The sequence below is a fragment of the Phascolarctos cinereus genome, unplaced genomic scaffold (genome assembly GCF_003287225.1).
Source record: "Phascolarctos cinereus isolate Bilbo 61053 unplaced genomic scaffold, phaCin_HiC Scaffold_2;HRSCAF=192, whole genome shotgun sequence".
Lineage (NCBI taxonomy): Eukaryota > Metazoa > Chordata > Mammalia > Diprotodontia > Phascolarctidae > Phascolarctos > Phascolarctos cinereus.
Window position 1 is genome coordinate 91370404 of NW_027555625.1, and position 24652 is coordinate 91395055.

At 38.6% G+C, this 24652-nt stretch overlaps 2 protein-coding genes across 4 annotated transcripts in view; both read right to left on the reverse strand.

Moving 5' to 3' along the window:
- Positions 1–2024: 2024 nt before the first annotated feature.
- Positions 2025–24652, reverse strand: part of SRBD1 (S1 RNA binding domain 1) — a 319328-nt gene continuing 296700 nt past the window's right edge. For all 3 annotated transcript variants that reach the window (XM_021001269.2, XM_021001268.2, XM_021001267.2), the window contains 2 exons: positions 6400–6584; positions 2025–2359 (listed from right to left, as the gene is read on the reverse strand). In XM_021001269.2, coding sequence (XP_020856928.1) covers positions 2115–2359; positions 6400–6584 — 430 coding nt within the window. In that variant the 3' untranslated portion in view covers positions 2025–2114. The remainder of the gene's footprint in view (positions 2360–6399; positions 6585–24652) is intronic.
- Positions 17720–18396, reverse strand: LOC110218516 (uncharacterized). Its single transcript, XM_078149058.1, has one exon. It carries the CDS (start codon positions 18379–18381, stop codon positions 17743–17745), a length of 639 nt encoding a protein of 212 aa, XP_078005184.1. The 5' UTR covers positions 18382–18396; the 3' UTR covers positions 17720–17742.

Genomic DNA, 24652 nt, shown 5'->3' on the forward strand with positions numbered 1-24652 from the left:
GTGGATAGAGCACTGGCCCTGGAGTCAGGAGGACCTGAGTTCAAATCCGGTCCCAGACTCTGGACACTAGCAGTGTAACCCTAGGCAAGTTGCTTAACCCCAATTGCCTCACAAAAAAAAATCATATATGATGCTCAAGGAGGTTGCAAATCCTTCAACGTGCATTTAAGCAGTAGAGATACAAAGAAAGGCAAAAATATAGTCCCTGCCTTCAAAGAGCTTACTTTCTAACAGGAGAGAGAGTATGTCAGTAACTACCTACACGCAAAAGAGAGTCGCGATAAAAGGTATTCTCAAAGGGAGAGCGCCAGCACCTCGGGAGGTTTGAGGGGTGGGAGTTACTCCCCAGTTCTACCAGTGTCCTGGCCCACATTTGGTAGGCCAACATTGTGTCACCACAAACACGGGTAAACAGAGGATATTTCAAAGCTGCCAAAGACGTTTCCTCAAAATGCAGGTCTGATCATGTCATTTCCCACCATCACCACCCCTACTCAGATGCACACTCGATAAGGCTCGAGTGTCTCTCTCTTACTTCCAGGATCAAATATGAAATTCGGCATTTGGGATTCAAAGTTATTTACAACCTGCCTCCTTCCTAGCTTTTAATTTCCCTTCATGTTTCCCTTATACGCTCTCGGACCAAGCAACATTAGCCGTGCCATTCCTCACATGACATTCCATCTCCCAACCTTGCCTTTTCAATGGCTACTGCTCATATCAAGGATACTTTCCCTGTTCACCTCGGGCTCCTGGCCTCCCTGAAGAGTCAGCTCCTCCTGCAGGAGACCTGTTCCTCCCCCTCCCAGTGCCGTTCCTCTGACCTACCTTCCATTTTCACTGTCTCTCTTTTAGGCAGTGTTATTTGCATACGGCTTCCCCCATTAGAATGTGAGCTCCTGGAGGCCAGGGGCTGGGTCTGCCTTTCTTTGTATCTCTATGGCTCAGCACAGGGCTTGGCACATGCCAAGTGCTTAAGGAGTGCTTGCTGACCGACGTGATAGATTGCTTGATCCATCCCGGCTGTGACCCGGAATGAGATGCTCCACTTTGCAGGCAACTTTCTCTGATGATAAAGTGCAGAGTAGGCACCAAGCTGTATGGGCAGAAGGGGTTTCTTCAGCAGCAGTCCCACACTCCAGTGAAATCAGATGTCTGACTGCATCCCCGCCTGAGGACAGGGGAGGGGAGGCTAACAACTTCTCTGGAGCAGGAATGACAAAGACGAAAGTCTGCACCGTTCTACTTAAACGTCAGGCTAGGACGCTGTTGACCTGCTCCTGAAAGACAGTACAGTACTCTCCTCTGAACAGGATGGTGCTCTTTCTTTCAGAGCATTTCCTTACCCATGGCTGTCCTTGTAGACTTCATGGAAATGTGGTACATCTGGGGACATTCTCCTACAAGTGAATATTTTCCAGCTATGACTTCTTTGAATTTCATTGAACAATCACCAAAATAAAAGCAAGTTTACTGCATGAAAATTTTATTATAGAGATCAAAACACATATGATTCTTTCAATAACATTCTGAACTCAAAGCTACAGACACATTTGGGTCTATAGAAAGTTGGGTCTACAGGATTTATATACCCCAATTATAGAGTGCATGTGAAATGTCATATGTAACTCATAAATTGGACTTATGCCTGACTCATAACTCATACCACTGAATTCGACTGTGCAGAGAACCACTGTATACTTCAGAAGGTCATCTGAAGACAGGTCTGGAAAGGAGACTTGTGCTGTACACAAAGTGAAATGGTTTTCTAAAAAGTTGGAGAAATGGCTAACTATCTAATAATGACAAGCCAATTTCACTCAGAAAAGCACCACCAAATGGGCCAAGTGAGGACCCTTGGCATAGGTCTTCCCTGAAGGGACATACAGCAAGTTGTTCAAGAAGAAATATTCAGTCTCCTTAGTTATTCAACAGGCAGCAACTAAGAAGGGGTATGTTCAGAAATACCTGGTAACGTGACTTGTTTCTATTTCCTGGATAAATTCTCACATATCTGGGCTATGATTAGTAAAAATGAAATTAATCGTTTGGTGTCCAGTGAGATGCTCACAAAAACACGAATGAGGTCTAGGGTTATCCTAGATCGAGGAATATCAATATTGATCACTCTGACTTCCACCCTCTCGCCCAGGGCCCAATCCAAGACTCCTCCTCTTCTTCACTTTGGAAAGCTTTGCTTCCGTAACATTTCGGATGGGAATCAGCCCTGACTTGCCCACTCCTATATCCACAAAAACTCCAAAGAGAGTAGCATTTTCAACTTTTCCAGTGAGAACTGTCCCAACATTCAGATCTTCTAGGCAGACTATGCTCCTCTTGAAGTCAGGCTTATCAAAATCTTTAAGAAAAAGGGGGGAAAAAAGAGAAAATCAAAATCAATCTCATTATGGTATTTCCTAGTTACAGTATTAGTCAGTCACTAAGTACTTATTGAGTAAGCCCAATCCTACATTAAGTACCACAGAAGATCCACAAGGACCAGAAACTCTGTTCTCAGTTAATAACAATCTAGCTGGTGGAGAGGACAGACATATGTACATTAAACAGTTTGAAGAAACTTATTTTAAAAACCACATTAATACAATACCAAATGAGTCCAAAAAAGTAAAAAGCCCACAGAGTCACTCACTGATAGATGATGGACAGATAAAAGGATGAATGATACCACAACATTCATTAAATTCCAAAAAAGATGTAAGACAGTTGGCTGAAGGCTCCACCTACCCACAAAGTTCTCAAATTCATCCATCTATCCAATATGTTTTGACTTTCTCCTATGTTTTATAAGGACTAGCCCTTATAAACTCCTGGGATAGGAGTTACGTGGGAGAATGTAAAGATGAAGACACTGGTTTTGCCTTCAGAGTCTATTTGATTAAGAGGATTCTAACTTTGTGAATGAAAGTCACACAAACACAGAGACCAATGGAATGGTCTCCATAAAAGGTCATTGTAATTACACTCTCACTTGTGTAGTCAATTCTTGACTATTTAGATTCTGCATTCTTATCTCTTCAGTGTGCCAGAACCAGTCAGGGAGATCCAAGTTCAAATCCTGCCTCAGACATTTAATGGACAAGTGTGCCTCTGTCTCCTCATCTATAACATGGTGATAATAACACTCATCTCCTGGGGTTGTTATGAGGATAATATTTGCAAAAAACTCTGCAAACCTTAAAGCTATCATTATTATTATTGTTACTATTATTTTTATCTATATTCATTAGTTTCTCATAGAGCAGAGAGAAAGGGGGAAAGAAAATAAAACTGATATCAAGTTGGCTATTTGTGAGCATGCTGCTTAGGACTGCACATGGGAGGAGGCTGGCACGAATGGCTGAAATGAAGTTTGTGGCTTACCTGTGGATTTCATTTATTGTTCCTTTCCCTTGGTTTCCTTTTCTAGGATTACCAAGCATTGACTACAGCAATAAAGAACACATTCTACATTCAAAATCCCTGCTTATGACACCTCATTTCTACCCCTCCCCTTTCTCATCTTCCTCCACAGCTGTCATGCTCCATCCTGACAGCTCACTGAAATGGTTTTTTACATTGGCCTCTACAACTGGTCAGCTCTTTTCTTTATTTCTCAACCTATCACACAACATCCCATCCTGCCTCAACCAATCCCAGTAAAATTAAAAATTAAAAGAAAATTCAGGTTTTTCCTTTAAACATGCATGCGTGCGCGCACACACACACAAATCTTTTTCCCATACCACAAAAAAAAAAATCTGAAATTTGAACAGACTCTGTATGACATGTAATTCTGCAAAGAGAGAGTGTACCTCATTACTTGAGGGCGATGCACTGAATTCCAAGAGCAAGAAACCTGTTGTAATGTAATACCACCCTGAGAAAGGGCCACGTCCATGCAAAGTAAAACCACAGAGAGGATCAGGCCCAAGGACGAGACAGACAGGCTGTCAGGCCCCACAGGAATTGTTCTATGCTTGAAAACTCTTTCTTCTCCCCTTTCTTGCAGGCAACCAGCTGCTTCAGATTCCCTAAGGATTCCCGATCAGCTGCTTCATTTAATTTTGCATGGAAAATCTGAGTCAGAAACTACTTAACATGTTCCTGAAGACAGCATGGGCCATGGGGACAAATGAAAGTTCTCCTTGAAAAGTCTACAACATCAACATTTTAACACTCTGACAGACAAGCCTAATCCTGCTCCTAATCCAAGTTATAAATATTCTAAGAAGTCTCTACCAGAGTGTTAATCTAAATGGAATTGATTATATCAATTGAAAAAATACTTAGGAAATATGAGAAAAAGTTTAGAAGAAGGTGACTGGGGCCTTGGAAAAGTAAGCACATTTAAGAAAATGTAAAATGTAGGAAAAAAAGACAACGCAAATCATTTAATACTTCTAAAGACTGATTGAATATTCACTCTACCTACACAGATTAGAATGCCTTTAAACCTTAAGAGGCTGTGGTATTCATGAATTGTATGTTAAAAAAAAAAATCACCACTTGGTGAAGAACCATTAAGAACTTAGTGAGGCTGGTCCATGAACAAACGATACCCCACCAAAGCCAGGCCTTTCTAGCTTTATAGAACCTGCCAGAACTTCAGGTGGTACATGCTCTGAAAACCCATGGGCATCTCTATGAATGCCACAATAAGGTGCAGGACAACTTCTGAGCAGGACTTCAATGGAAGATTAGACAAATTACTCAACTTTTCTAAGTCTTAGATCTGTAAAATGAGGAGACTGGGCTAAATGAAGGCTCAGATTCTTTCCAACTCTAAATCTTATAAACATACGACCTATGCATATCACAACCGCTGGCAATATTAAGACACTTTGGAAAAGATGGTTAGGTAGATTCTGCTCATGGGCACTCTTCCCCCTTACTATGGTTCTTAAGAATGCTCTCACTCTCTGTGGTGAAAGTAAAGAACAGTGTGAACTAGGAGAAAATAAATACAGGAATACTATCTAATTTCTTTAATGCTGTTTTGACAAACGCCACGCAAGGACCCAAAGGCAGTGGTTTAGAGACTGGATAGGTTCTGAACTAACTTTCACAAAGGGCTTCTGAATTCAACATGGATGATGGTATTAGTATAGATGGTATTTAGAAACAGGCACCAGGAGGCGTGTGCTTAGGGACAAGGGGTGACCCACATGTGTATCCTGAGTGTAGTCAGTTAGGTATAATGGGAACAAGAAGGGGAAGGGAAGTGAATAAGCTTTCATTAATTACCTACTACATGTAAGGCACTGAGATAAGAACTTTACAAATATTATCAATCTGTGTTAATTGAGGAGTTAGAAACCCTGTCCTGATGTCACTGTAGTCATTAACTACATTTGTTTAGTCTCCTTCCCTGAACGAAGATCAAAAGTATCCATCAATTAACAAGCATTTATTAAGCACCTACTATATGCCAGGCACTGTGATAGGCACTGAGGATACATAGACAAAAACAAAACCATGTATGCCCTCAAAAGCACTAGACTTTGCAAGAGGTACATAAATATTCTGATATACAATACAAACAAAATAACTGAGGGGATGGTACTGGCAGCTGGGGGTCAGCAAAGACTTTCTGGGCAGTATTTCGAAAGAAAGAGGGCATTCCAAGCAAAGGAAGGGAAGAAGGGTGACCGCTGCAGGCACAGTAGACAGTGCCAGGATGCGGAGATGGAGCATCGTATGTGAGGAACGGCAAGACAGCTGGTTTGGCTGTATCGCAGAGCCAGTCAGGCAACACGTCTGATTAAGCATTTACTGTGTGCCACACGCTGTTGATGCCAATGATAAAAAGAAAGGCAAAACTAGCCTCTGCCCCTAAGGACCCCTCACCCCACCCCCCTAATGGGGAGGACAAGATGTTTATTTGTTCCAAGAGGCAAGTAAAATGGTCACACTAGAACTTTAAAAAAAAATTACTTTGGTAGCTGTGCAGAGTATGTATCAGAGAGGGAGATCTGAGGGACAGAGAGCAATTAGAAGGGGACTGAATTAGTGTAGTAGAGAGATTATGAGCACTTGAATTAGAATGTGACTGTGTGAGTTGATATAAAGGGAGAGATGAAAGAATATTGTGAAAGTAGAAAGAATAAAATTGGACAAGTGGAAGGAGGGAGGAATAAGAAGTGAAGCATAATGCCAAAGCTGAAAACTGGAGTGTCAGGAAGAATGGTAGTGCCCTCAACAGGAACAAGGAAGTTCAGAAGAGAGGATGGTTTCGTGGGGAAGATGAGTTCAATTTTGGACATGTTTTAGTTTGAGATGCCTATGAGGTATTTTGTTGATGGACACATGAAAAAAGAAAGTATGTGAAAGTGTGAAAAAGTAAGTACAATGAAATGTAAAAAATGTAAATATGAGGCATTAACAATATTCATCCCTTACCTGTTCGGAAGTCAAAGCTTTCAGGTTGACTCAGACCATCAATGATGATTTGCAATGTTTGTACTGTTGTTCCCAAACTTTTAGCAATTCCTTCTACTTCTTCCTTTTGAAGAAGTGAATTTATTTTTTGTTGCATTTCAGGCTTTCCAATTTCACAGAGGTTGCCACCAACGAGAGATAAAAACCTTCAAGGTTAAAAACAAAACAAAGCAAAACAAACAAACAAAAAACAACTTAATATTTTTACCCAGCATCATTAAATTCCCGTCATTGTTTACCCCCATATTTTCACTTATCTCTGAAATGTACATAGACCCACAGTGGTGATCATTTACTGTATATTCTAAACTGTGCTAGATGTTGTGGGCTATTCATTTTACTTCAATCTTCCTACATTTCCTTTACCCGGCAGTCTCAGTCAATTTTTTTTTAATCATATGTGACATAGTGGATAGAGTGCTTGACTTGTAGCCAGGAAGGCATAGGTTCAAATTCTGACTCAGACACTTACTAATAGTGTAACCCTGGGCAAGCTTCTTGACTTTTCCTAGCTTTACTTTCCTCATCTGAAAAAACGTTCAATAAATGGCACTCCCCAGTGCTTGGGTGTCATGAGAATCAAATGAGGAAATGTACACAGAGAGTTCTGCAAAACATAAAGCACCATATTACTGATCCGCTATTATTGTTGTTGTTGTTGTTGTTGTTGTTGTTGTTGTTGTTGTTAGATAGCAAGGACTATGTCTGTTGGAATCACTCTCAGAATCCAGTACAGCACAAAGTACAAGGTGATGCTTAATTAAAACACTACTCATGATTATTTTTCTTGGTTTCATGTGCTGTAAACTGGCTACAACCCATAAACCTAGGAAGAACTCTGAAGAACAAGAAGTAAAAGAAGTCACCAGAAGATGGGCTGGTTCTATGGAGAAGGATGAGTGGTAGTCAACCAGAATGCTCCACTGGTACTCTCAAGATGTTAAAAGAAACTGAGAAAGGTCTCCAGGACAATGGGTGGGTCCCCTTTCGTGAAGTTATGGAAGGACGTGGCTAAGAGTCAAAGAGGATGCTAAGGTACAGATTGGTGGCGATCTGTATCACAAGAAGGAATTCCAAACCAAATAAGATCACAGATCCATTTGATTATGATAATTAGAAAAATTACTCAATTTTTAGGAAAATTGCTGGAAATACATATAGAAAAAATGCTTTATTCATAAAACTCAGCCTATGTATATAGAATTAGGCAGATTTCAAAAAGAATATGTATTTGTTTGTTTGGGGGTTTTTTGGTTGGGCAGTGGGGGTTAAGTGACTTACCCAGGGTCACACAGCTAGTAAGTGTTATGTGTCTGAGGCCGCATTTGAACTCAGGTCCTTCTGAATCCAGGGCCAGTGCTCTATCCACTGTGCCACCTAGCTGCCCCTGAAGAATATGTATTAACTAAGATAAAAAAAGGGGGCCCAAGATATGAAATAAATGGCTAGACTGCTTCATCCTTTTCTTTTTTTTTTTAGGCAATTGGGGTTAAGTGACTTGCCCAGGGTCACTCAGCTAATAAGTGTCAAGTGTTTGGTCTGAGGCCAGATTTGAGCTCAGGTCCTCCTGACTTCAAGGCTGGTGCTCTATCCACTGTGCCACTTAGCTGCCCCTGGTTCATCCTTTTCTCAAATGAACTGAAAGGAAGTCCCTCAAACTGTCTGAAACACCTGTCTAGTTAGCATAAAAATCTCTTATAATCAAGTAGCCTGTTCAAATAAAACAGAGCCATCCATTACTGTGGTGTTATTTAGCTCATGCAAATCCTCCAAGTAGGAAAACTGGTCACAAGCTAAATTAGTGAAGGGGAGTGGGAGGGGGGAGAGAAAGATGGCAGGGGCAACAATTATACGAAAACAAAACAAATGTGTTATATACACTCAGCTTTTGACAGCTACATTATAGCTGTATGACAGTAACACAAGTGACAGGGAAATCATTTACTCTCAAACTCAAAAATTATTCTTTAACGACATCAAAGTCTTACATAATCTAAATTATGCCCTCAGTATTAACTATGTTCATTGTTATAAAAATCAAAATAATTACTTTTAATTATGATTCCAAAGGGGTAGTGAGTAAAGAAAATGCAATGATTAGGCAACAGCTATAAAATAATTACTCAGTTATTAACACTCTCTCTCTCTCTCTCTCTCTCTCTCTCTCTCTCTCTCTCTCTCTCTATATATATATATATATATATATATATATATATATATATATATACACACACACACACACACACATATATACACACACACATACACAAAATATGATAAAGTAAATATACTTTCACTATATTTACCATTTCTCCTTGGTTGTATAGATACAACTTAATTGCTCAGTGTTGAAATTAAGCAATAGTTGATTTATGTATTTTATATTAATGAGCCTAAGATGCATTCTATATCTGAAAGCTGGGCTATGGCTTACTTTCTTGAAATTCCCAACATTGGTATTTAAGCATCTGGGAGGACAGGGTAATGTAGTCCAGATCTGTGATTTTATTAGTGTGGGAATTTCTGGCACCTCCACTGACACAGATGGGCAACTCATCTGACATACTAGAGAGTTGCCTGGAGACACTGAAAGATTAAGAGGCTTGCCCATGATCACAATGGCAGCATGTCAGAAACAAGATCTGAACCCATGTCTTCCCAATCTAAGGTCATTTCTCCTGTCATTATGCTAGACATAATGGCATTTCTAGATCTTTGAATTTCATTTTATTGATTAATGGCACTTTAAAAATGTCAACTCAGTAAGCTGGCAGATAATGATGCCCTCAAAACTTTTCTTCCCTAACTAAAAGATACTGCAGCAACACAGGGGTTAAAAAACAAAGAAACTTGATGGGAAACCCTGTCCTCCCAATCAGAACTGGGGTATGGCCCTTTAGACAGATTGTTGCAGCATTACTGAAGGACTTTTTTTGATTTCAAAGCTGTGTTGCTATGTCTTACTGCAAAACGGACTCTCGGCTTCCAGAAGTGATTGTTACTCTCCTATACAGCACAGAAAATTTCTAATTTACTACTTAAACACTGGCAAACTGTGCATGGTCAAAATTTCCTCAGGTCTTACCCCATAGTCCTGGGAATAAAAGTAGCTTTTCAGAAAAAATCTTTACAAACACCTTTCCTTAAAACAGCGAGCACTCAGGGTATTAAGCTGTTTTACCTAATGCACTAATGAAGTCTAAAGTAGACAAGGAAATAAAAAAGTCTCTTGGGATTCTTATTTAGGAGAATAATATCCAAACTTCTTAAACTACCACTTACAGTCCTTTGGGTCTGACTCCAACATACCTTTGCAGCTTTTATCTTCCATTACTCCCCTTTACATAGTCTTTGCTTCCGCCAAGTTGGACTATTCGCCATTTTCTAAACACACAACGCATCTTCCTTGGTTTTGTTCATGTTATTCTTTTTGCCTAGAATATCTTTTCTTTCATCTTTGTCTGTTGAATTAATACCTATACTTCAAGGCCTAACTTTATCATATACACATATGCACACAAATATACACTTACACACACATTTTCATTAACATATACATATGTGTGCTTCCCCTTACCTCCCACCTTACTTTCCCCACTGGACTTGATGGACTTGATCTTTCTTTTGTGTGCTCCCATAGTCCCTGGCCTGGAGTTAGGAAGACCTGAATTCAAATGTGGCCTCAGACACTTAAAAGCTGTCTGACCCTGGGCAAGTCACTTAAGCCTGTGTGCCTCAGTTTCCTCATCTGTAAAATGAGCTGGAGAAGGAAATAGCAAACCACTTCAGTATCTTTGCCAAGAAAACTCCAAATGAGGTCACAAAGAGTTGGATACAACTGAACACTATCACAACATTTTGTTTGTTCTTTTCTAATGGCACTTTTAATTCACTGTATTACAGTTGCTTATGCCTTGACTTGCCTATAAATTTCTCACATTTCAATCTCCAGTACTAGAACAAAGAGCACTGAATCTGCTGACCTGAAATGAAACTGGTAGTTTGAAAGGAAGAGAAAGCGTGCGTGCGTGCATGCCATGTGCAGTGTGTGAAGTGGGAAGAGAGATTTTGTGTGTGTGTGTGTGTGTGTGTGTGTGTGTGTGTGTGTGTTCATTCACAGAATCTCCACAGCACAGCTGAGAAGGTTAGCTGCTAACTGTTGGTGCTGAAGGATGGGCTGTGGCATAACAAGGACCCAGTGACAGGAAACAGTTGTCTTGAGTTCTGACTGACACGGCAGATGTAACATGACAATCTTTACCAACAGCCAACTTCCTTATTCAACTTTCTAAATAATCCATGCTTTGCTGACCAGGCTTCCCTGGCATTCACCCTATTTTATTGTACTACAACTGGATGGCTATTAGATGAGTAACTTTCAAACACCCTGGCTGTTTCCCCTTATCACCTCTGTGATAAGGGGACCTCTGGACCACCGTTTTTTTATCTCTAAAACAAAGATGAGATATCTGCCCATAAGTAAGGATGATGCAAGAACAAATGAGGATAAATGAAAAAGTGTGACATTTTCCAAAGTCAGGGATCACCTTTCCATCCACTATCTCTTTCCCTTCCGTTAAATATGCAGAATACAAAGTCTCTTGCACACTGACTGCGCAGTTCAGCCTCTAGGCTTTTGCTTATTCCCAAGGCTTGCAATGCCCTCCCTTCCCCATCTAGCCTACTGAATTCCTCCTCAGTCCTTAAAGCCTAATTCCAAAGAAATCTAACATTTCTCTGATCCTCTTCCAACCTCTGCTCCCTCACACCCAGGTGGGTGACAGTACTTACACAGTACTTCCCAGGAGGCAAGTACATAGCACTTACATACTTTTATTTTGTACCTTTCTCTGAGATTATGTAATATTGTGTTATAGTTTTATGTTTGTGTCACCCTTCTAAAAAGTAAACTCCATGAGGGCAGGAAGTATGTCTCCTCTGAACTTTTAACTCCCTCAGCACTCAGCACAGTAATCTACGCTTGGCAAAAATTTAATAAAAATTTGTTGAATGAATGAAGCAAATTTGAGCTCTTTGGAATAAAGATGTCATACACACCCAGATTACAATATACACTGATATTCTGATTTTTGTAACAGCTTTTTTGAAAATAACCACACCCATATAAATGCTAACTGAATGGAAAAGGGCTAAAGAAATCTTGGTAACTGAATGTAATCAAAATTACTCTGCAATAAGAAGTGATGATAATAAAAGAACATAAAGAAGCATGGGAAAGCCTATGAAAACGAACACAAAGAAAATAGAACTAGGAAAACAGTACACGCAGTAACCAGAACAATGCAAATGCAAAGTACATCCCTACCTCCCCAAAACACCCAAACTGGTTGTTATATAATTATAAAAAGCAAGCTTGGTTCCAAAGAAAAGAACAGAAAATGACCTTCTCAGCCTGAGCTGAGGTGTGGGTGTCCCAGACAGATTGTCAGACTCAGCTCAGGTGTTGGTTAGTTGCCTGAACATTTTTCTTTCTTTTTTCATATTCTCTGTTATACAGGGAAGGATTTCTTAACAAGCCTGTGAATTTCAGAATTGCATTTCAATACAGTTGGTTTCTTTTGAAATCCTATGAGTATAGTTTAGCCATTTAAAACCACTCTTTCTAGAAGGGTTCCACAAGTGTCCCCAGACTGCTGCCAAAGAGGCTATGACATTAAAAAGGTTAAGAACACACCTATTTGAAGAGTGGAAGGGGATGGTATGTATTTGGAAAAGAAGGTGATATAAATATAGAAGACAGAAATTTGAAAAGTAACAACCATGGAAAGAAAATGGCTAAACCAACAACATAAAGTTACTGAAATGACTCAGGCCCCGCTGCTTTGGATTATTGAGTTGTCTATGGAATTAACTCTCTGGGCTGAGCAGTGATTTTAAGTGGTGTCAGGCCACACATAAATCTTTCATTATCAGTCAAGGTCTAGGAGCTGGTACAGGGGCAAAAATTTCCCCAAACACTGAATAAGTATTAGCCTCAATATCAGAAACACTTAATACAGCAGGCTAACTTGGATCTTTCTGGCTTTGTATGAGGGACTAGATGCTACCAAGTCATTTCCACATTTCAGAAATCTGTTTATAGTGGTTACAGATGTGGGGGGAAAAAGTAGCCTGGTTAAGCTGTGTGCATACTTTATAAATCATTTTCACTCTCACCCAAAGCCTAAGGGCATTTGCCAAAAATCAATAAAAAACCCCAAGTTGGGGTCAGTGCTCATGCCACACATTGATCCATTCTATTTTGATACAGCATGGCTAAGAACAAAGTTAAATACTTTTTTATTTAGAAAACTTTAGTAAAGTTACAGTAAGGTTGGGTGAACAGGAAAATGGCAATCAAAGTAATTCAGAGAGAAAGGAACCATAAAGTAAACCGGGTGCAGATTCTATCCAAATGGCTAACCTTAATCCTGCTAGATGTAGCACTACCTAGTGTGGTGCCATGCCCATTTAATATCTCCTGTTGCACTGATTCTATGAATGGCCCCTACATATACACTGAATTCTGACTGTGGGAATATGCATTGTTGGTCATCTTCAACACAAAACTTAGGAATTGGTTATGAAATTTCAGCCTTTCCAAGTCAAGAAGGTTCACCTTCCCAATCTCAAAAAATAAAAGTTTCAAACGAAACTGTTACCTTCAAGACTTGGAGCATAAAATGTTAAGTGACAAATGGAGACAGTGATTAACAGCAGCTAAAAATAAATATAGTTTTAAAAATTTAATTAATTAAAATTAAGTAATGCTTTTTCTACTATACAATGTCACCAGCATAAATTAACGGCAATTCACCCTCAAACCTGGGTAAATTTCACCAAATTTTTTTAAATGGAAATTTTTTCCAAAGTCAATGAGTTTTAAGTCAAACTCTCATTTGCGCCACTGAATGTCAACAGTTTTTTTAATCTAAGAACAGTCATACTGAGCCACTGATGTTTTTTATTTAATACATAATTTCATCCATCTTACTTAAAAGTTTATTAAAAAGTAGCATAAATGCAACAAATAAGCACATCGTGTTCTTTTAGCAACACATCTGTACAAAGTTAAAACACAGACCTCATGATTGAAGATCATGCCTACTTTCAAACACAATTCCAAATAATCAGAAATGACTAATACTTTTCATAAGAATCTTATGCCTTTTCTTTTTATAGGGAATAAGAAATTTTGTACAAGATATAGTAATTCTCTAAAACTTCTTAAGACTTCAGATGCAGTCACTTTTATGTAATAATTTCCAGCAACATCATTTAGGAGCTGAGAGGCCTGGGTTCATTACATTAAAAAGCAACATGATATGCAACAGAATGAATGGTGATGCAATATAATCACTTTAAAAACAACTTAATATTATCATGTGCCTTGTGGGTGAAAAAATATGATCTTAAGTCCCAAGCAGAGAGAGACATACAATGAGGGTAAAATACTTCTAGTTGTCTTCACTCACTCTAAATACTTAAGACTGTTCTATCACAGATGATTTTTATACTCTAGTTTAATCAATATTAAAGTAACTGTATCACCAACAAGAAAATTTAAAAATTCGGTTATTTTTAAGCAAATATGTATGAATTTGAAAGTTATAATTCCTACTAAAAACTAGTGTGAGAATATGACAAGAAAATCAACCTCAAAAATTAACTCTTGGAGGGAAAACCGGATTTTAAAAATAGAATTCTAGTGGCATACTTTTTCTGCAGAAAACATAAAATACACATTTAATATTCTCCATATCACCACTAACTGCAAACAGTTTATTCTCAATACCAACTTTATGGGCTTAAAAGTACAGAACAATATAACCAATTAAATTTGCTTAATATTTATATTAATTAATTATACCAACTACTCAACTTTTCTGAACCTTTATTTCTTCAATTAAAAAAGGGGCACAAATACCAGCATCTCTAATGTATGCAAAGTATTTTTTTTTAAAGGCAGTTAGGGTTAAGTGACTTGCCCAGGGTCACACAGCTAGTAAGTGTCAAGCGTTTGGTCTGAGGCCAAATTTGAACTCAGGTCCTCCCGACTTCAGGGCCGGTGCTCTATCCACTGTGCCACCTAGCTGCCCCGCAAAGTGTTTTGCAGAGCTAAAAGCACTATAATTCATGTGAACAATTATTACTAGTAATACTTAAAAGGGAGCAGCTAGGTGGTGAAGTCGAGAGAGTGCCAAGCCTGGAGTCAGAAAGACTCATCTTCCTAAGTTCAAATCTAGCCTCAGACTTTTACTACATTCACTGTGTGAACTTGGGCTAATCATTTAACCCCGTTTTCCTCAGTTCTTCATCTGTAAAATGAGGTAAAGAAGGAAATGGCAAACCCTTCCAGTATCTTTGCTAAGAAAACCCCAAATGGGGTCACGAAGAGTCAGACACAACTAAACAACAACAACAACACTTAAAAAATCAGACGGGTCTAGTTGGGAACACTCTCATGTCTGCATAGGCAAGTTGAGTTATGAAGCCATATGACTTTCTGTCTTACAATGCATACCATGAAAATGCCAGAGATCTGAATTCAAGGGTGACCAAAGTAGGAAAAAATTCTATTGTTCCCTTCTACACTTTGCAAATGAAATGAATTCCTACAGGTAGTTATGAGACAAATATTCACATAAAATTAAAGAATAGTACATTCTCCAAAACATCTGTTATTTTTGTGGTCACATCAAAAGCACAACAATGTTAATTGCCTTTCTCACCACTATCTTTCATGGCAAACTTTGGTCCTCTTTTTTATAGCAAGCAGTAAGAAGTTGTGACACATACAAGTTTTTGGGGGGATAGAGATGAGCATGACCTAACATTACACAACATTACAATAGATCAGGGTGGAGGTGGGGGTGTATAGCACCAAACACGTTGGAAAATGACAAAGCTAAATGTAGAGAAGTTTTAAATGACTTTTCTCAGCACATCATCAACATAAAGTTAGGACAGCTAGTTCTCAATCATGGCTTGCAGCTAATTTATTTCTACGTAAAGCAAGCTAGATTAGGCAGCTAGGTGGTGCAGTGTATAGAGTACTGGGTCTAGAGTTAGGAAGACTCATCTTCCTGAGTTCAAATCTGGCCTCAGATACTTCTTAGCTGTGTGACCCTGGGCAACTCATTAATCTCCACTTGCCTTAGTTTTCTCATCTGTAAAATGAGTCAGCAAGGGGCAGCTAGGTGGTGCAGCAGATAGAGCACCAGCCCTGAAGTCAGAAGGACCTGAGTTCAACTCCAATCTCAGACACGTAATACTTCCTAGCTGTGTGAATCTGGGCAAGTCACTTAACCCCAATTGCCTCACTCAAAAAAAAAAAGAGTCAGCAAACCACTCCAGTATCTTTGTCAAGAAAACCCCAAATGGGGTCACAAAGAATTGGACACAACTAAAATGAATGAAAAAAGCCAGCTAACCCCAAATTATTATACTCTGCATACAGAGCAGTGGATGAATTCTGATGATACAAGTTGTGATTAGATAAGGGTTTTAAATAGTATATAGCTTTTGGGTGGATACACTCTTAATGTTTTCACCCATTACTAAAATGTCTTCTGAGGTCATCATTCTAAATACAAAGAAATAAAGCAGTATAAAATAACCATGGAGAGTACAAGGGAGAAGCTGTCACAGATTAGGGACTGCAGTCTTTGTCTTCCAAAAGACTTGGTTTATGAGCATGAGACTGTTACCTGCTTCTAACTTCTGAAGAGACTACTAAATGTTTCCTTCTTTTTCAGAGCTCTATTACATATGCACCGAAATTGGATACTCTTGGCATGCCGCATTAATTGTATACTGGGCCATATCCTATTGGAAGTTGTTTCAAAGGTCACTGTTTCCAGTAATTTAGTATTTAGCATCACCTTTGGAAGAAAATGCATTTCTCAGAATTCCCAAGGATGTTTAGCTCTTCATGATGATTTTTTTCTTAAGAAAGCTTTAAGTCATCCCAAATTTGCATGCATCTCACACTAGTATATTTAGACTTAAAAAGAAATAGTCAAATTGATCACCTTTATGTTGTTTTAGGAGTTAGTCTGAAATAATTTTAATTCAAAATAAAAGGTGATTGTATAAAAAAGAGCCCTTTTAAAACACATTCATGCACTTAACTCATATACTGGAATGAGCACTGTGCCCTTCAAAATAGGTCCCTTCGTCAGTTACAAACTTAATCCAAAGATACTATCACTGTTCACAACTCTTGGAATTCCTCTTCCAAAACTACTTTCAGAGCTACCCCAGGAAAATGAGTCTCATTACTCAATAGCTGCATCTTGCTTTCACCAAAAAAGATCACTCGCTAAGGAAAAATGTTTGCCATCACTGAGGATGGTCAAAATAATGAGATAGGTTTAGATAGTAATTTTAAACACAGGTTCTAGAAATATTTTGAGCAATGGATACATAACTGGAATAAGGGTATAGCTGTGCAAGGTGGCCATTATGAAGTACGTAGGTTATTCAAAAACACAATTCCTGGGTGAATGTAGGAATTTTAAAATTGGTCTGATTTCTTTATGGTCATACCTCATATCTTAAATTATATCTGTAAGATCAGAATATTAAATGGGCTCTGAAGGACACTATTTTGAAGGACAACATTTATTTACATGTATAATTTCTGTTTTTGTTAAAAAGTATTCATTATCTTTTCTTACACCTTCTACAGCCAATTAAGAGATGTCCAAATGTGAAACCAGAAGAACATTAAAAAAGTAAAAACTGCAACATGTCAATTTTCATTAGTTCTGCTGCTCTGAGGGATTTATAATTCAGGCAGAAGATTTAAGTCCCAGCTGAAAACTCGCATCCAGGGTTACCGCCTGGGAGCAATTTATTATTATTCTTTTAAAAAAAAGTTTGTTTGGTTCTTAGGTTACAGAGTAAAAGTTGGATAAAATTAAGTTAGTGGTTTCAAAGACTATGGAACTTCTACAGCTCAAAAACATTGTGTTTAGAACCAATATAATTTAATTTGCTGGCTATAAAGCCATAACGTGGATTAGTGGCTGTGAATATTTAGAAGAGGAGGACAAATCAAAACACCCTGTTTGGAAATACAGAGACTAGTGATGGTAGAGCTGAAATTAAACAGCTCTACTACTAGAAAAGTGTATGACAAGTACAAAAGGAAATTTTCTCCCTTTTATTTATTATTTTTTTTTCTTATGACTCACCATTTTCTTTATTTGTACAAAATAGTGAATAGAATAATCATATCCTGACCGGGAAAAAAATGGTAGTTCAGGGTTTAAACCAAGTCCTTCTGTCCTGAAGCATCTATTTTGAAGGCTTGGGACTAGCAGCTTTAGCCCCAGCATCTTTGGGTTTGGATTCAGCAGGCTGAGCAGCCTTGGAATCACTGGGCTTTGTGGCCTTGGGATCAGAGTTGGCGACCTTGGCTTCAGATTTGCTGGGTTTGGGGCCAGATTTGCTAGCCTTGGGATCAGACTTACTGACCTTGGCGGCAGCCTTGGCAGCCCTGGGGTCAGTAGGCTTGGCAGCCTTGGTAGCCTTGGGGTCAGTGGACTTGGCAGTCTTGGGGTCAGCGGTTCTGGCAACCTTAGAGTCAGGCTTTGTGATCCTAGGGCCTGGCCGTTTGAAGCCAACTCTAGGGCCTGGACCCTTGATGGCCATCTTATGTCCAGCACGCCGGGCACTGGCCTTGGGGATCTTGGGTCTGAGGAGCTTGGCCTTGAAGGCCTTGGTGCTCAGGGCCTTGATGGCCTCTGCTCGTGCTTTGGCCTGCATCTTCTTCAGCCCCTTCTTGTTGTGTTTCTTGGCAAAGCGCATGTTTCTCAGAAACTTGGGGTCAACCCTTTTCAGAGACTCGTACCTCTGTGACCTAGGTTTCTTGATGCCATTTCCGTGCCACTTTCGTGACTGGTTATGGGTAGTATGGCTCTTAGACTTAGCCATCTTTACACCACAGCCTGCGCTAACAGGTACTCCATCGACCAGAAGAGGCCAAGCGAGAGAGAGCAAATTTTCTCCCTTTTAGAAGTGATATTTTTAATATGATGGCAAAGAAGTGACTTACTCATGGTTAAAATACAAATACTGGAGAACAAAGCCAAGAATCTAGATCACCTGGTCCTCACCAGTGGCTGGTGCCTTTATAGCCATTAGTTTACTTTATAAGAGACAATGGGGGATGGTGAATTGCTATCTCCCAGAAAGTGCAGGAAATTACTTTGGTATTAACTGGCAAAAAACCAAACTAGACAAACAAACAAAAACAAACCCCACAACCACTCTTACTAGTACCTTAATCAAATGGGCTTGGCCTGCAGGTGGTTTCTTTCCATTGAAGGGGCTGACTTTAATATTTATATTTCTCTTAATGAAGACTGTACCACTGCTACATGGTCTAATTATGGCTACTTTAGAAAATAATACTAAATATCAGACAGTTTCAGAATCTTGGCTATTAATTGTTAGATATGGCAGTGACACAGAGTGATGACTTTTTCCTAGGGCTTCTGTGTCCAGATGTGGGATAAATTTTATTTTTTAAAAATGAACAAGATCAACTTTCCTATGGCAAAGAACCATCTATCTTCCCTGACGATAAAACTAGGCTCCTAGTTTTTGGGTAGGAATGGAAAGATATTATTGGGAAGGTAATTTACCCACTCTAAGCCTGTTTTCACATCTGTAAATAGGGCAGGATAGGTCCAGACTAGGTAACTGGTGAAGTATGGCACTTTATGATTTATATAGCACTTTATATACATTAGCAAATTTCATCTTCATAATGATTTGGTGAGGACTGCCACAGTTTCTTGCACATTGCAGACAATAAATGGTCACTGGATTGGTTTACATTAGGTAGACACTTAAATATTCAAATGAATCTGTGATCTCATCTACTTGGATGTTCTTTCCAATGAACTACACTGCAAACTATCCCATGCCATTCTGGTTCATGTCTTTCCATGAATTCTCCAAGAGGACTGACCCAGTGCATTTGGGGTCTTCTTTGCTTCTTCCTGATATTACCAGGATACAAGTGGAGCATTCATGCTGTGCCACCTTTTATCCCTCACATTAGCCATGCACTCAGCTCATCTTCTTCACTTATATATTTCACTGATGACCTCCTTGACTCTAATTCTTCTCTGAAGTTGCTTGTTATATGTTGCAGCCTATTCACATCTTTGGATGCCTCTCTACTGCTCTTTGGGTGGAAATGAAGTTTTAGTATAAGAACACACACAACTGGCAATTGTCAAAAGTGGCATTTGAGCTCGAGTCTTTCCTGGCACCAAGTCCAGTACCATTTTCCACCATATTATGCTAATGTTCTATGACTGTAGCTTATGCACAAGATACTGCTCTCTGCCCTCTCTATTCTCCCAGATTTCAGTTTACCCAACTTGAGAGAAGAGAAAAAAGCAGGACTTAGGTTCCTAGGTTTCCTTTGCTTTCATTAACCTGCAGCAGCTGACTATAGATCCCACTCCTGACACCAAGATATTCCACCTATCTGTTAGGCTAATTACTTTTAAATTGTGAACCCTTGATGAAGCCTTTCAATAAGGTCTTTAATGAAAACAATTACTTCAATTTCTTATAGGGTTTCTTTTTGTTTGTTTTCAGATAAAATAAAATAAATTACATGAGTATCTCTATCCCAACCATCAGCTTGAAATAGGTCCTGTTCTTTTATATATTGTGCCTGGTTTTTAGAAATATATACAACTAAAGGAAAATGAAGTTCTGAGTAATTCATTTCTATCAAAAAGAGTGAATAAATTCATCCCATGATATATCTTTACCCAGTCCATAAGAATGGCTATCGAATAGCCATTTGGGCATTTCTGATATCTCCACATAAAATCATTTCCTTCTAGAGACCTATTATTTTATCTTCAATTTCTGAAACTGAAATGATAAACAATTAAATCTTATTACTTGTGTCTTGAACTGTTGAGAGGCAGGAAAACCAAAGCTGAGGCTGATGCTTGGTTGCAATGAGTGTTGAGTGACAGACTTGACATTAAATTTCCTGGCCTTTGTCAAGTTATATCAAGAGCATAACACAACTTTCCAGCTTAACTATCTGGAGTGAATCAAATCTTTAACACAGCAGATTCTTTGGAAGAGTGCCAGGTCTCGCTGCAACATGTACAAATCAGTGTAATCTGCAACACAATGCATGATCTCCTGGCACTTTACTCAAGCAATAGAAGAAATCTGATGCTTGCCTCTGGCTGTCATAGCCAGCCAAAATATTATTTCACAAATAGGGAAGGAATTTTTTGAGGAAAGGTAACCCCTGGGAAAAAAATACTGGGCTTCACTTTTCTGGTGAGAAAGTAGCTATTTTACTAACTGTTCAAAACATACAGCACAGCACAGCCACCCTCATATACCAGTTTAATTAAGAGTTTTACATAATGATTGGAGCACACTGAAAGTCCTTTCCTTGTGTATCTGTTTGTTGTTCTAGACTGTAAATCTGAGACAGCTGGGACCCTAGACACAATGCCACATGGAGGTGGGTATTTAAAATAGAAAGGTCTTTGGTACTGAGAGGGTAACATGTTCCTGGGAGGCCAAGGAATCCTTTCAAGACAGAAGTTCTCCATTTAGTAATGTGAAAATGGGTATCCTCTAGAAAGCTAGGATGAGAACCAATATAAAAGAAGAACTGGAAACCCTAGACTATCTTCTGCTGCATTTTAGCCATACTAATGGGAAAATAGGAACAAAAAAGGGATAGGGATAGGACTATTGCTTAGGGTGGACATGTCAGAGGGAAGGTAAAAGTATTTAATTCTTAGTTGGGTTGTGTCTTTTCTGTCAAGGAGAATTACCTTTGAACTGGAAAAAAAAAGACTAAGAGCAAGTTGATACTTAAGGGAGGGAAAGAGAGAGTAAGATAACAAAACCTAGTTGTTATTGATAAGTTCAGGTAATAAAGCCCAAAGGAAATATAATGTAGAATACTTAAAGAGTAAATAGACCTGAAGGCAAAGCCACTGACGATTATCTTCTAAAAGAATGGAGAAAGGCAGATGACTTTTAAATTTTTTAATGAAAAAGAGCAGAGTCTGTAAACTAAGGATAACACGGTAACTAAGGATAACACGGTTAATGCCAGAGGATCAGGATTCACTTTCTAATTCAGATGCTTAATACCTATGTGACTATGGGCAAGCCCCTTAACCTCCCTGGGCCTCTATCTGAGGTCCCTCTTGGCTCTAGATGTATGATCTAGAATGAGCTAGACTTCTCTTCCTACCAAGACTTGAGAAGGGAAAAGGATGATTAGGGGACATATAGAAAAGTAAGCAGTGATTCCCCAGAGTCAATACAGCTTTTCCCCCCAAAAAACATCGTGCCAAATTAACCTTATTTCCTTTTCAGATAGGTTTAATAAGACACGTAGATCAGGGGAATGCCACAAATATTTTTTTACCTAGATTTTAGCACATCATTTCACAGTGGTTTGGGGAAGAAAGAGAAAGGAATATGAGCTAGAAAACAGTACAACCTGAGATGGATTCAGAACTACTTGAATGACCAGACACTACCAGAGTTGTAAATGACAGTCTGATGGAGCCTGAAAGGGGTTCTCCAGTGAAGTGTCCCAGAAATCTGAGCTGGTTGTTCTGATTTAACACTTTTATCTATGATCTGGATAATGGCATAGATGGGCATTCCTATTAAATATCCAGATGACACAAAGTTGGAAGAGAGAGGTTACACACTGGATGACTATATCAAGACTCAAACAAATTTTGACAGGTAGGAACATCAGACTGACTCTAACAAGAAAGAATTAAATAGAGAAAAATATTAAGTCTTACACTGGGGCTCAAAAATTTTAACTTCCCTAGTAAAAGGTGAGGGAAGAATGGTTAGAGAGCAATTCCTCTTAAAAAGATCTGATGCTATTAGCGAACTGCTAGCTCAGTTTAAGGCCACAGTGTGAAATGGCCAATAAACACGTTAATGTAATTGTATACTATACGAAGGGGCTCTGTCCTGGTCCAAACACATCCAGAGTATTGTACTCACTTCTGGGTGTCAAAGTTTGGAATGACTTCAATAAGCTAGAGAGTATGCAAAGAAGGGTAACTAGTATGTAAAGGATTACGTGAAGAAACTTGGGATGTTTAAGGACAGATTGGGAGGGATATGATAGCTTCCTAGAAGAAAAAGTTCCTTGGAAGAGGAAAGAGCCTCAGTCCAGTAGGCTCCAGAGTGTAGAAGGAGGAGCAATGGGCAGAAGTTATAAAGAGGAAAAGTTAGGTTTGATGCCAGGAAACGCTTCCCAACAGTAAGAGGTTTCCTTGGGATGAAATGTTTTCATCTCACTAAAGATCTCCAAACTAAAGCAGGATAACCATTTTCTGGGTATGTTATAGAAGGGATTCTTGAGCTGCTGGGGAGGTAGTGTGGTACAGTGGTAAGAATGCTGGACTTGGAATCACAGGTTTGGGGTTCAAATCCTCACTTTGGGACTTACTACTTGGTGTGACCTTAAGCAAGTCAATTAATTTATTTAAGTACTTACTATAAGTTAGGTACTATCCTAGGCACTAGGGATACAGAAACAGAAATAAAAGTCTTTGCTCTCAAGGTGCTTACATTTGATTGGAGGAAACAAATGTATATAAAAGGTACAGAATATAGACAAAACAAATACAGGATAATTTAGGGAGGAAATATAATAGAAACTAGAGGATCATGAAAGACTTCAGGCAGAAAACTGTGCTTCAGCTAAATTTTGAAAGAAACGATAAAAGGCAGAGTCAGAAAGACAAGTTCAAATCCAGCCTTAGATATTTAATAGCTGTGCATCACTAGGCAAATCAGTTTTCTCATCTGCAAAATGGAGGTATTAACAGCACAAGGGCACTATAAGGAGCAAATGGAATAATGTGTGTAAAGCTTTTTTGCAAACTTTAAAGTGCAGTATAAATGCTAGCTATTGGTATTATCATATCTATCTATATCTATATATATATATATACAGATATATATGGGGAGAGAGAGAGAGAGAGACAGCGCGAGAGTACGAGCGAGCTGACTGACCATTTGGAGTTCAATAAAATATGGAGTACATGATGTGGATCTAAAAAATTTCCCACTAAATTGGTGACAATTTTCCCAAATATATTTGCTAACTAATAAATCCATTCACCAGTTTTTATTTTCTTCAGTTTCAAGAAACTCTAATCTTGTGTGCACAGTTAGAATTCTGTGTTCAAATTCTATTCCATTTATCTATATTTCTTTGGTCAAAACTAGATATTTTGATGATAACCCACTTTATAATGTTTTACAATTCGAGACCGTCATGCTACTTTTATCAGCTTTTTATCTCCAGGGTGCTCCTTAATATTTTCGCCTACTCATTTTTCATTATATCCATGAATTTCACTAAGAAACTCCTTTTAATTTGTATTACATTCAACGGGGGGGGGGGGGTAAAAGACATAGGACCAGACCTGTGAATTCATTAGTCAGCTTCCTACCTGTACTAATTAAGGCAGGCAAATGTTGTCTATAGTCTAAACTGAGCTACCTGATCCACTGACAGGCTAAGTAAACTACCACTTAAGTCAGACAGACTGAGCAGTATGGGTCAGAGACAGGACTGGAATCCAGGTCTTCCAGCTCCAAGGATACCTATCTATTGCTCCACTCTGCTAGCTGTTGTTTAATAATGTGGGAAATACTGTCATTTTAACTACATTAGCCCAATCAATGAATGTCACTCCATTTATTTAGGTATTTTTTATTTCAGTCATTATCATTTTATACTTGTCCTTATGCCAGTAGATTTTAAAATAAGTCAATTTCCAATATGTGATATTTTTAGTTATTTTAAATGAGATTTTAATGATGTAAATATTTATTGCTTATAGGTAAAATGCAAAAGGTCCATGGATTATTTTGGTATTCCACTACTTTACTAAACTTATTTATGGCCTCTTGATTTTTTGGTTGAGTTGGCTGAAATTTCTAAGTAACTATGATGTAATTTGCAAATGTCTTGATTGCTTCATTAACAATAATAGCTAACATTTATGAAAGCACCTACCATGTGCCAGGCACTGTGCTAAGCACTTGACAGTTATTTTCATTTTATTTTGACAACAACTGTGAGAGGTAGGTGCCATTATTATCCTTATTTTACATATGAAGAAACAGGCAAACAGAAATTCAGTGA